General features: G+C 45.5%; 2 protein-coding genes across 2 annotated transcripts in view; one reads left to right on the forward strand and one right to left on the reverse strand.

Annotated features, from left to right (window-relative positions):
* Window positions 1-8,326, forward strand: part of ELP1 (elongator acetyltransferase complex subunit 1) — a 49,310-nt gene extending 40,984 nt beyond the window's left edge. Inside the window, exons 32-38 of the mRNA XM_083419491.1 lie at window positions 142-255; window positions 1,386-1,497; window positions 3,234-3,361; window positions 4,718-4,872; window positions 6,314-6,392; window positions 7,161-7,642; window positions 8,033-8,326. Coding sequence (XP_083275617.1) covers window positions 142-255; window positions 1,386-1,497; window positions 3,234-3,361; window positions 4,718-4,872; window positions 6,314-6,392; window positions 7,161-7,228 — 656 coding nt within the window. The 3' untranslated portion in view covers window positions 7,229-7,642; window positions 8,033-8,326. The remainder of the gene's footprint in view (window positions 1-141; window positions 256-1,385; window positions 1,498-3,233; window positions 3,362-4,717; window positions 4,873-6,313; window positions 6,393-7,160; window positions 7,643-8,032) is intronic.
* Window positions 8,327-9,642: 1,316 nt separating this feature from the next.
* ACTL7A (actin like 7A) lies at window positions 9,643-11,774 on the reverse strand. The gene has a single exon (XM_083420453.1). It carries the CDS (start codon window positions 11,357-11,359, stop codon window positions 10,133-10,135), a length of 1,227 nt encoding a protein of 408 aa, XP_083276579.1. The 5' UTR covers window positions 11,360-11,774; the 3' UTR covers window positions 9,643-10,132.
* Window positions 11,775-12,261: the final 487 nt, after the last annotated feature.

The raw sequence follows: 12,261 nt of genomic DNA on the forward strand, positions 1-12,261 counted from the left end.
GATTGACCTTGACAACCTGCCTTAAGCTTGTACAGTGCTGTCTTCTTGATATGGGGTTTTTCCTTGCTTAGACAAAGTTTTTAATGTGCCTGCGTCAGTTTTACTGCAAAATGCTTCTTCCCTTGTTGTCGCCCTCAATAGTTCAGAAAAATCATTTGGCCTTCCTGGAGACTCAGAAAGCAGCATTTTCTTGCCATCAGAAGCGCCTTTCTGTGGTCAGAGAGTTGAAGCAGCAAGCCCGGAATGAGATGCTGGGTATGCGATGGTCTTGTGTCCTGCCACAGATTAGCTCCTGGGATCAAGCTGTATTTTGATATAGACCTAGTCATGTAAGATAAGGCTATCAATGGCTACTACTCGTGCTGCCTCCAGGTTCACAGGCAATATTATCTCCTGAATGCCTGGTGCTAGGAATAAACAACTGGGTGGAGAGGGTCGCTGTTGCCTCTGCGCCGTGTTCATAGGGAGCCAGTGTGGTGTAGTGGTTAAGAGCGGTACCCTCGTAATCTGGTGAACCGGGTTCTCGTCTCCGCTCCTCCACATGCAGCTGCTGGGTGACCTTGGGCCAGTCACACTTCTCTGAAGTCTCTCAGCCTCACTCACCTCACAGAGTGTTTGTTGTGGGGGAGGAAGGGAAAGGAGAATGTTAGCTGCTTTGAGACTCCTTCCAGTAGTGATAAAGCGGGATATCAAATCCAAACTCCTCCTCTTCTTCTTCTTCCTCTTCTTCATCAGCTTCCCAGAGGCATATGGGGGGTCATTGTTGGGAAGAGGAGGCTGAACTGGATAAGCCATATAGCAGCAAGGAGTCAGTGTATGCTCTTATGGACTAGCACCATGGAGGTCAAAGTTTGAATTGCAAGTCTGTGATTATATCAAATCAATTTCATCCCACGTTCAAATCACGGCTCACTTGTGGAGCGCCTTTGCAAAGTCACTCTGTCCCCGCTTGGGCTTCCGTTTGTGAGATGGAACAGCAATAACTAGCTGTCTGGCAGAATTGTTTTGGAGAAAAAGGCCCGTCAGACATTGCTAGGTGTCATAGAAATACCGTATTTTTTGCTCTCTAAGACTCACTTTTTCCCTCCTAAAAAGTAAGGGGAAATGTGTGTGTGTCTCATGGAGCGAATGCAGGCTGTGCAGCTATCACAGAAGCCAGAACAGCAAGAGGGATTGCTGCTTTCGCTGCGCAGCGACCCCCCCTTGCTGTTCTGGCTTCTGAGATTTTTTTTTCTTGTTTTCCTCCTCCAAAAACTAGGTGCGTTTTGTGGTCTGGTGCATCTTATACAGCGAAAAATACATTGCTGTTGTGGGGAGGATTTAGGAGGCGGTATGGGGGATGTTTTGTTCTTTCTCCTCTTGATCCAGGTGACTGACTTTTTCAGATCTCGAATTTCCAAACTGCCCAGAATCGGATCTCTTTTCTGACGCCAGCAGCATGGTGACAGCTAGCGACGCGAGTTCCAAATACACTCACAGTAACTCAAGAATATCTGCGTATGTAACTTTGCCCTCACATCAGCTTTTCAACGGCCTGGTTCAAGTGGGAAGGTCGGGAATTATGTTTGCACAAATGGAGGTTGCGCCTGGTTCTCTTTTGCAGATCCCATTTATTTGATCATCTGCATTAGGGCTTTGATCACCAAGCAGGCCACAAAGTCATTGCTTCATCCATGCAACGTTTTAACCTGAACGGTTGCCTAATTTCACCTGTAAGGAACATTGTTTTCAGAAGTGTATGTGTAATTTCAATGTTACATCTCTCTTCGCTGTGTCGTGCTGATAACAACCAAGCACACACACTCTGTAAGTGTGAAAGTATTGCTGTTAGGTGGTACTGAGTTTATTATAGAGTCTGACTATATACTTGGGTTGTATGGTAAAACACATGCTCCCCACTTGCAGACCTGTGGTGCCTTAATAATAATAATAATAATAATAATAATAATTTTTATACCCCGCCTATCTGGCTGGGCTTCCCCAGCCACTCTGGGCAGCTTCCAACAAAATATTAAAATACAGTAATGCATCAAACAATTAAAAGCTTCCCTAAACAGGGCTGCCTTCAGATGTCTTCTAAAAGTCTGGTATTTGTTGTTCTCTTTGACATCTGGTGGGAGGGTGTTCCACAGGGCGGGTGCCACTACCGAGAAGGCCCTCTGCCTGGTTCTCTGTAACTTAGCTTCTCACAGTGAGGGAACCTCCAGAAGGCCCTCGGAGCTGGACCTCAGTGTCTGGGTAGAACGATGGGGGTGGAGACGCTCCTTCAGATATACTGGACCGAGGCTGTTTAGGGCTTTCAAGGTCAGCACCAACACTTTGAATTTTTCTCATAAACATACTGGGAGCCAATGTAGGTCTTTCAAGACCGGTATTATGTGGTCTCGGTGGCTGCTCCCAGTCACCAGTCTAGCTGCTGCATTCTGGATTAGTTGTAGTTTCCGGGTAACGTTCAAAGGTAGCCCCACATAAATACATAAGATGGGTGGGTCATCATTGCTCTCTCTTGCACAGATTTCAATAGAGCTGATTGATCCTGCCTTTTTACCCCAGACGTTGAATCTTCAGTGGTGGTGGGAAAATAGAGGGACAGGTAAATAGCAACAAGAGGTTGAAACTAAAAGCTAGTTCTCACTTAAGCAGTAAAAACGTCTTGTCCAGGGTTTCCCAAAATTGAGTCTCCAGTTGTTTTTGGACTACAACTCCCATTATCCCTAGCTAGTAGGACCAGTGGACAGGGATGATGGGAATTTGGTAGCTGGAGACCAAAGTTTGGGAAACTCTGCTCAAGGCTATACCACTTCAGCCTGCCTATAGGTGCACATAATGGAATATTTCTCCTTACCACCCATTTCCTAAAACCAGTATCCTTTCACATAAAAAAACTAGAACAGCCAGACAACAGGGTCTAGCTTCTTCCTAAAATGCTAGCTTTCCGCTGCACATGTGGAGGTATTGACAACAAAACCAAGCTCTTCTCAATCTGCCTTTCCATTTATGGTTTCCCTCTTATTTCCTCCTCGTAAAACAGATTTTTTCAAATTTGGGTCCATAGCTGTTGTTGGACTACAACTCCCATCACCCATGTCCACAGGTCCTGCTAGCTAGGGATGATGGGAGTTGTAGTCCCAACAACAGCTAGGGACCCAAGTTTGAGGAGAAAAAAACTGCCCCCAAAGAACTCCAACTTCACTGTTGTGTATAGATGTTTCATGGCATTTCATCTATTGTAGACGCTCGTCAAAGAACCGGCGCAAGGCAGAGCGTAAGAAGCACAGCCTAAAGGAAGGGAGCCCCTTAGAGGATGTTGCGCTCCTGGAAGTTTTAGGGGAAATAGTCCGGAGTATTGACAATCTAAAAGGTTAGTCACTAAGGTTCTTCAAACTTTGGATGCCGTCTGAAGGAAGAGGCTCAGAACCAATTCTGAAAAAGCCTGGGTTCGGGGGGGGGAGTGGGGAACGGGACCCCCACAAAGAGCAAGGGATTAACAATTATTTCCAGAGAGTGTTTCTAAATGCAGCGGCTCTGAATTATAGGCTGCCTTCATTAATGGATAAGCCTAAATGACAGAATGACCAATAACAAAGTGAGTAAAACAAAAATGCATGGATCCTGGAGTACTGAGGCCAACGTTCATGTCGCTGCTGGATAATTCTGATTTAAAGCTACTCTGAAGAGGTTAACAATGAAAACCTGACACAGGGTAGCTAACTCAGTGAAGAAGCCTGAATTTTGAGGTGTCGAACTTTCTCTCTGTTATTGTTCTCAATATTCCCTGAGGATGAGCACCCCTAGCTTCTGACATGTAGGACGTAGTCCTTTACAGTGGTACCTCGGGTTACATATGCTTCAGGTTACATACGCTTCAGGTTACAGACTCCGCAAACCCAGAAATAGTGCTTCAGGTTAAGAACTTTGCTTCAGGATGAGAACAGAAAATGTGCAGCGGTGGCACAGCGGCAGCAGGAAGCCCCATTAGCTAAAGTGGTGCTTCAGGTTAAGAACAGTTTCAGGTTAAGAACAGACCTCCGGAACAAATTAAGTACTTAACCCGAGGTACCACTGTATGTTAAAATAATAGTGATACCCATGTCCTCCCCCCTTTTTTTTCTTGGTTTGCCTTCATCACTAGAATACATTCTCAACATATTTAACTTATTAAGTAGACTTAGGAAAATATATCAAATGTTTGAAGTGCCAGAGCCATTGACATATTTGGCCTGAACATTAAAAGTTTTTTGCTTCTTACTGATCAATAGGGTACAAGGCAGTTTGCACTTCCTGCCTTTACATCTCATTGAGCAAAAGGCTCCTATTGTTGTTTCTTAAAAGGAAACCTGAATATTCAGGGATGGGGATTGGAATGCCCCTGAAGGGAATAGGTTCTGCAGAGGCCCCCAGGCCCTTTTATTTTCCAGAGGAAAGGAATAGGTGCTCATTTTGTGCGGGCCCAAGAGAGAGGGGGATTCTGTGGAATAAATAATAAGAATATATTATTTATACCCCTCCCATCTGGCTGGGTTTCCCCAGCCATTCTGGGCGGCTTCCAACAGAATATTAAAATACAATAGTTTATTAAACATTAAAAGCTTCTCTAAGTCTTGTGGTCCTTCCAGGCTGGGTTTGGAGGGCATCTTTGTGTATTATCCCCCACAATTAAAGAATTTCAGTTTTAACTTATAATAATTGGGGCATGGGGCTTTAATTTCTTCCCAAGGTGAGATACACAGCCTTTTAAAGCATCTCGTCCTCTTTGGCTATGACGGGCGAGCCCAGGAGTTGCAGCGAGCCTTTGAGGAGACCCTTCGCATGGTGGAGCGATCCCTCCTTGAAATCTGGACGCCAGATCTGCAGCAGATCCCAGCCAACTCGGTACAAATTTAACTGAGTAATCACTACTTAGCACAAGGGGCTAAATGCTGCTGGCAGCCTTGTTGGTTTGTTACTAAAACCGCAGCTCACCACTTTTCATGTTGAAGAAAAAAAGTAGTCACAGGGCTCTGATCCGGCATGCTCTCTCAATTATCACGGTGCTGACAAGGATTATCCAGAAGGAGCAATTAGCGTATTTTTCTGTGTATAAGACGCCCCTTATTTTGGGGGACTCAGATTTAAGAAAATGGAGGGGAGATGGCTCAGAGTTGTTGAACATTTTTGGGGGGGTTTGCCGGAAATCGCTCACCCGCATGCGGCGGAAAATCATCCTCTTGTCTGTTCCCTCGCCAGCAGAAGCTGCCAATCACCCACCGTATTGCCACAGCGTCAACCAATCAAGACCAGCCCTTGACGCACACAGCAACCAATAACACGCCCGATAGCTGCTGACAGCCGTGGCAGCAACCAATCAAACGACCACCCCATGCACTATCCATGTATAAAACGACCCCCACTTGTTAGGGTAATTTCATTGTTAGACATAGACCTGATTGACATAGCGTTAAGCCAAACGATGACTTTGAATGACTATATGAATACAGTGGTGCCTCGCAAGACGAAAAGAATCCGTTCCGCGAGTCTCTTCGTCTTGCGGTTTTTTTCGTCTTGCGAAGCAAGCCCATTAGCGGATTAGCGCTATTAGCGGTTTAGCGGCTATTAAGGGATTAGAGGCTATTAAGGGATTAGCGGCTATTAAGGGATTAGCGGATTAGCTGCTAAAAGGCTATTAGCGGCTTAGTGGATCAGCTGATAAGCGGCTTAGATCAGCTGTCAAGCGGCTTAGAGAACAGCTGTTAAGCGGCTTAGGGGCTGGGGGAAAAGGGGGGGAGGGAAAAAACCCCCGCAGAACTCGCAAGACATTTTCGTCTTGCGAAGCAAGCCCACAGCAAATTCGTTTTGCGAAGCACCTCCAAAACGGAAAACCCTTTCGTCTAGCGGGTTTTCCGTCTTGCGAGGCATTCGTCTTGCGGGGCACCACTGTATGCCGATTCGAAGAGAGGAGTCTGCCAGCAATTTGCTTCTTCCTGGTCATTTTTGTGCTGTGCTGTGCTGTGCTGTGCTGTGCTGTGCTGTGCTGTGCTGTGCTACCCAGGGCTAAACCAGGGTTTGGCTTGGCTTAGCATATAGTGTGAACCAGGGCTCAGCTCCAGACAAACTATGAGCTATAACCCAGACTTGTTCTTGGGTTTATAGCTCGTGATCTGTCTGGAGGAGTCAAACCACGAACCTGGGTTCAGACATAATGCGGAGCAAAACCACAGCTTAGCCCTGGGTAGCATGGCAGCAGTAGGGCTCACTAAACCGTGGCTGGGCTTAGCATTGCATGTTTAGTGAGCCACAGACTAATTGCTCCACTTGCCTATCCTTGCGATTTTAGATCCTGGGCCCCAGTTCAACTGCCAATAGCATAAGCGCTGCCTACAATCAGCAAAAGACAATGGCTCCAGCATCACAAGGTGGGTGAGAGAAACTATACACTGCACAAATCAATTTTTACTGTGATTGAATTCAGCATTTAATTTCTGTATACATATAAGTGAAAACTTGTTTGACTGGAAACCCTCTAATACCAAAGGATATGGAGGAAGCTGCTTCTGATTTTGAGAGCTGAAGGAACATACTCTACACATGCTCAGAGGCACTCTTCTTTATTTCTTCATATATTCCTGAGCTGGCTCCTAGCATTCAAAACTGGTTCCGGAGCTGATCCCCTACTCAGTTGTGACTCAGATTATGTTCTGTTTCTATAAAAATGCTGATAAGTAAATAAAACAATTCATACCATGTAATTTCATTATCTATACTGCTTGGTTTTATTGGTGTTTGTAATGAATATTTGATATTATGTAAACCACACAGAGTTTTTTGGTGATTAATCTTGATTAAATATGCTTACCATTCAGTAAAGTTCCAGAAACCATCTGTGCTGATCACAAATAAATGAGATTAAAAACAGGAATGCCAGATTTTTATACTCTTCATTGACTCATTTTAAGTGTGCCTCCAATAGCAGGTGGAATTGTAGGAATGATTTTCATTCTCACAAAGTTCCTTCTCTCCCCCCCCCCCTTTTCTTTTTTAAAAAAATGTTATTGTGGGGGTTTGGCATTTGCATCTCCTTTCAGTTTCTGCAATCCCCATACTACATGTAAAATGCAATTGCTTGCCTGCTTATTTTTGTTTATAACTATTAGTATTATTTTTTGTTTCCCCCTCTCTCCCAGATCCTGAATTCTTTATACCTCCCAAACTCAACAAAAGCATCCAGTGGAAACTGAACCTTCTCCAATAATCTAGACCCTGAAGCTGTTAGATGGACTGAGCGCCTGTATTTCTGTGTCTTCGGATTCTGAAATATGTGCCTTCTCCAGATCTTGCAGCTGATCATGTATCCTGAAGTGACAAGCGATTGGCAGGCCAAAGTCAGTGCTGACCAGCCTTGTTACATAGCCCTGAGTTATGGGCTGCCTTCCTTCCTCCTCTTTTCTCCTGCTGCTGAGTTCAGATGGATTACCTGGACAACCAAACACAAAAGCCTCTGCAAAACAATCAGGCAACATCTGTTTATTTAAAATTGTTGACTCAAAACAACATTTTTTTTTTGGCTCTTTGGTCCCTTTTTTGGCAGTGGATATCACAAAACAATCTTTTAAAATTTGAAAGCAGAACTGCGCCTTAGTTGCATTGTGGTTTTCTAGGCTGAATGGCAACTTCTCTGCATCTTTTTTTTCTTTTCTTTTTTTTAAGAGCCAAGCAATTTGCCCCACCATTGCAACCTTGAGGATGGTCTCTGAGCACCCTCCTGCCATTAGAAACACATGGGGCTGGAACAGCGAAGGTTGCTCCGTTGGGGCAAATGGGGCACAGCCCAGCTAACCTCAGCCTGTCCTTCATCAGTCCCCATTGGTCCCCCTTCCTACTTCCATCCAGCCCAGGGGCTCTCCAAGTTTCCTTCTCCATGTTGCCCTTGTAGGACTCGGCAGAGAGGAACAAGACTCTGTTAGCTCTCCCTGCCATTATCTCTGGCGCCACCTACTGTTGGCCTCCCAGATCCAACGAGCACCAGCCGCCACTGGGCTTGGTGTTCCGTGTCAAGGCACATGCTTCTCTGCATCTTTTAAGGACACACAACTCAAACTCAAATACGGACATCAGTTACCCTGCATAGCAAAAGTGAAGCTCCCACCGAACCAGATGCGCTTTGTAATTCCCTCAAGAGCACAGCACTCCTGGTACAAACACACCACAGCTGTATCAACTGAGTATCTGATGGTGGATTTTCATACGCTAACCTTGAAATACCATGTTTTGACAAAATATTTATAGGAGCTGCCCCTTTTTCTCAAAATCAAGGAGAAAGAGGGGCTATTAAAGTTTCATTGCCACCTTTTCCCATTCTGGGTCTCTGTATCTTTTGGTTCTTCTGTTCTTTGTGAACAAACTTTAGTACCTGCATTTCCTTTTTTTGGGGGGGGGGGAATCTCCATGGAAAAGCTGGTGAATCAATGGAGCACGTAATCCTTTTATGGAAAGATGTTTCCTAGTAGCAAAACTAAAATCTTACACTATGTATTTATTTGTGTGGGTTTTTTTAAATTTTAAAATAATACCAATATTTTTATATCGCCTTCACGGTACTCCAGGTGACATTCGTGGGATTCCCTTGTGCTCTCTCACCCAGGCACTGCCTCAATCCAGGCCAGCTTAACTTCAGCAAAGTGGCTGCATTATGTTCCCTCTGACTACACCTGGGGACACCTGTTTTGATTGGTGCCTAAAGGTAGTCCTTGTCTCCAGGTCTGTAATAAATGAAAAACATATACCGTAGTGGCCCGAATATAAGCCACACTTTCCCCCCAATTTCCGACCATGAAAAGTGAGGCTTATATTCGGGTATTTTTCCCTCCCCCCCCCTCCAATTTTAAAGCTGCGGCTTATATTTGGGCCAATACGGTAATTCAATGAAATCAAAACATGAGGTGGGGGGCAGAATTATTAGAGGGACTTCTCTCTGAAGGTGGAAAATTCTCTCTGCCCACAATAAAAAGAAAACTCTCTTACTAAAAAGAATAAAGTATGCCTCAAGTTTCTAGTTAAGAGTAAGGCTTTCAGCAACATAAATTCTGCGCATGCCTACTCAGAACCAAATTCCATTTAGTTCAATGGCATTTACTCCCAGCTAAGTGTGTGCGGGTGGCGCTGTGGTCTAAACCACAGAGCCTAGGGCTTGCCGATCGGAAGGTCAGCGGTTTGAATCCCCGCGACGGGGTGAGCTCCCGTTGCTCGGTCCCTGCTCCTGCCAACCTAGCAGTTCGAAAGCACGTCAAAGTGCAAGTAGATAAATAGGTACCACTCCGGCGGGACGGTAAACGGCATTTCCGCGTGCTGCTCTGGTTTGCCAGAAGCGGCTTAGTCATTCTGGCCACATGACCTGGAAGCTGTCTGCGTACAAATGTCGTCGGCTCCCTCAGCCAGTAAAGCGAGATGAGCGTCGCAACCCCAGAGTTGTCTGCGACTGGACCTTACGGTCAGGGGTACCTTTACCTAAGTGTGTGTATAGGATTGCAGTGCTGGATTATGCCTGATTGTGTGCGTTGTGTAAATGCTATATTGATATAGCAACTTTTGTTTGTTTCGCTCTGCACTGCTATTCTCGAGCTAGAAAAGGAGTAAGGCATCCCTGAAAGGAACACAACTTTTGACTAATTCACACTTAACACATTTTATAAGTGAAAAAGCTCGTCCCTTTTCCCAAGCAAAAATATTTGAAAGATGTTGGCATAGCAGGCAGTGTTTTCATGTTCAACTCCATTACCGTTTGGAACGCAAGGCAAAATAATTCCAGTTTTCCGTTTCTTCTATAAGACAGAAATCCAGCCCGATGCTACATTTGCTTCCTGAGAACGTGGATCCAGCAGGAAGGCCTTACCTATGCGCAAATTTGCTGTGCCGCTTTGTGTCAAGAAATGGAGAACCACTTTGTTATAACTGCAGAGTGTTTACTATGGGCTTTTAATACAGGGAGAACGGAAAGTAAGCAGTCCATTAGTGCTCACAGATCAAGTAACTTTTCGATGGGTACTAACAGAAAAGCGGGTGTGAGACTTCTTTAGCCTCTCTGCATCTAGCTTGAGGGGTGTGTGTGTGTGTGTGTGTGTGTGTGTGTATGTGTAAGAGTTTAATCACTGATGGGAGCTCAGAAACATTTCCTGTAGATGTAAAAAGGACCTCGTTCTTCATATTCTTTCCTATAAACCCAGAGCTGTTGGAAAGCCTTCAGGGAGGCCAAGATGGAGCCTCCGGTCCACACAGACGTTTTCCTCTCAGCAGCAGCTGAGGAAATGGGGTTGTCATTTGGGCACATTTTAATCAGCTCTCTTTGGAACCGGTCAGCAAAGCCCTTAAGCATTGTACAGCCCCCACACAACAAGATGTTGCCCATCAGGTTCTTTTTCAGCGTGACATCGCACTTATTGAGGGAAGTCATGGTGAGGAGAGGCAGGCCCAGCTGCTGCGAGTTGATCAAGGACGGCTTGAAGAGTATTTCGGAGCACAGGAATCTCTCTTTGCCGATAATGATGGTTTGCCCGTCAGGAAGTTCGTATTCCATCTCATATTTCCTGGAAGGTGCTGTTGTCTCCTGTTGGAAGTCCACGGAAGTGAAGCAATGGTTCTCTTTGATATCTTCCAGAATGGGCCAGTCTCTCTCTGTGAACATGTTCACGGAGTCATTTAGTAACTTCATGAGGTGTTGTGTGACATCGGACCCAGCATAGTCGACCCTTTCAGTGATGCTTGGCATGGTGTAGCCTTCATAAATGGGGACCACGTAGGAAACGCCGTGACCGCTCTCTACGACCAGACCCGACGTCTTGCCATAGGAATACATGGACAATCTAGATTGGTAAGCGATGTGCATGGCAGGTGTGCAAAAGCTCTCAAAGAGCATTTCTGCGTATTTTTCTCTGTTGGTGGTAGGGCTCAGGGGCGGATCAGATACTAGGACCGCGTGCTCCTCGGGCCGAATCTTCATCTCCTTCAGGAAAAGATATTCCCACATGTCTTGGACAGTATCCCAGTCCACTATGATCCCATGTCTCAAAGGGTTCACAAGCTTCAGGCGCATTCCTGCATCTCGAAGTTCTCTGCCGACAAAAGTCTCTTTCCTGTTGTCTCCCGTTTTTGCCGTCTCTTGGATATGCTTGCCCACAGTCGAGGAGACCACATGGCTTGGCTTGAGTTCCCCAGCAAAGCCACACTTGCAGGAGCCAGTACCAATGTCTACGACGACAGCTCTGGTCTCCTTCACCACCATCCTTGGAGTTGCCTCCCCTTCATCTCTAGCCCTGGCTGAGCCAGGCTTCATAAGCGGCCCCCTCTTCAGCGGCACGGAACCAGAACTTGCACTTCCTCGGCTAGACATTTTCTGTCTCGTTTCTCATTTACGCTCATTCTCTAGGTGCTGGGCTCCATTTCAAACAAGCGGCGATGCCCACAGTGGGTTTCAGAACCCTGATGACACTGGCATTGTGCATTATGACATCATCCACCTTGCAGACGCAAGCAGGAAATGGTCATAATATGCGTCTGCACTGGAGGAATTTGTTAGAATTCCTGCTCCATGGTTGCAGTCATGGGATTTTTGTCTATCACATGATGGTTTATGTTTTGACTCCATGGAGTGGGAAGTGACGAAGACAGGATGTTTGTGTTACCGTGTTCCGTGAAGTGGGACTATTGTCCTTTATTCTTTTTCTCTTTGCTGTCTGATGCTAGAGAGAGAGGGAGCCATGTTGCAGTGCTCCGTGTGTGTTTATATGTAAATAAAGTAGATTAGCCAAAATGCTGAGTTGCTGAGGTCTGTCACGCAACTGCGAAGACTCTGCAGATCCCTAAGTGTGCCGATGTCGGTTAGCATCGGTCGCTGTGATGTTTAGGCAGAAGCTTTTGAAGCTCCCGAACAACCAGAAGGGAGAGAACATACCAGTCAGGCATGTGTCTCTACCAGGGTCCTACTCAAGTGTAGGACAAGCTCCTGGCAGAATTAAGGTCGATTTGGGGTTTGCCAAAAGAAATCAACAATTGCTGGTACTCTTATTTGATTTGTAATTTATTGGGCGTGTTGTAGATATGCCTTGTCGATGGTTCAGTATGAAAATGAGCAAAGGTCTGGTATATTAGTTATTAAGTGTTCTGGCTTACAGCTGACATCTGTGGAATAGCCTTAGGAATACAATGTGAAACTGTATACCTCAGAATACTCAGTTGACCCCCTCTTTAAGCATCTTGATCTCTTCTAGGATAACAGGGATATTGGAAAAAAGA

Source organism: Podarcis tiliguerta (assembly GCF_965153285.1).
Source record: "Podarcis tiliguerta genome assembly, chromosome: 17".
In the NCBI taxonomy this organism is placed as follows: Eukaryota; Metazoa; Chordata; class Lepidosauria; order Squamata; family Lacertidae; genus Podarcis; species Podarcis tiliguerta.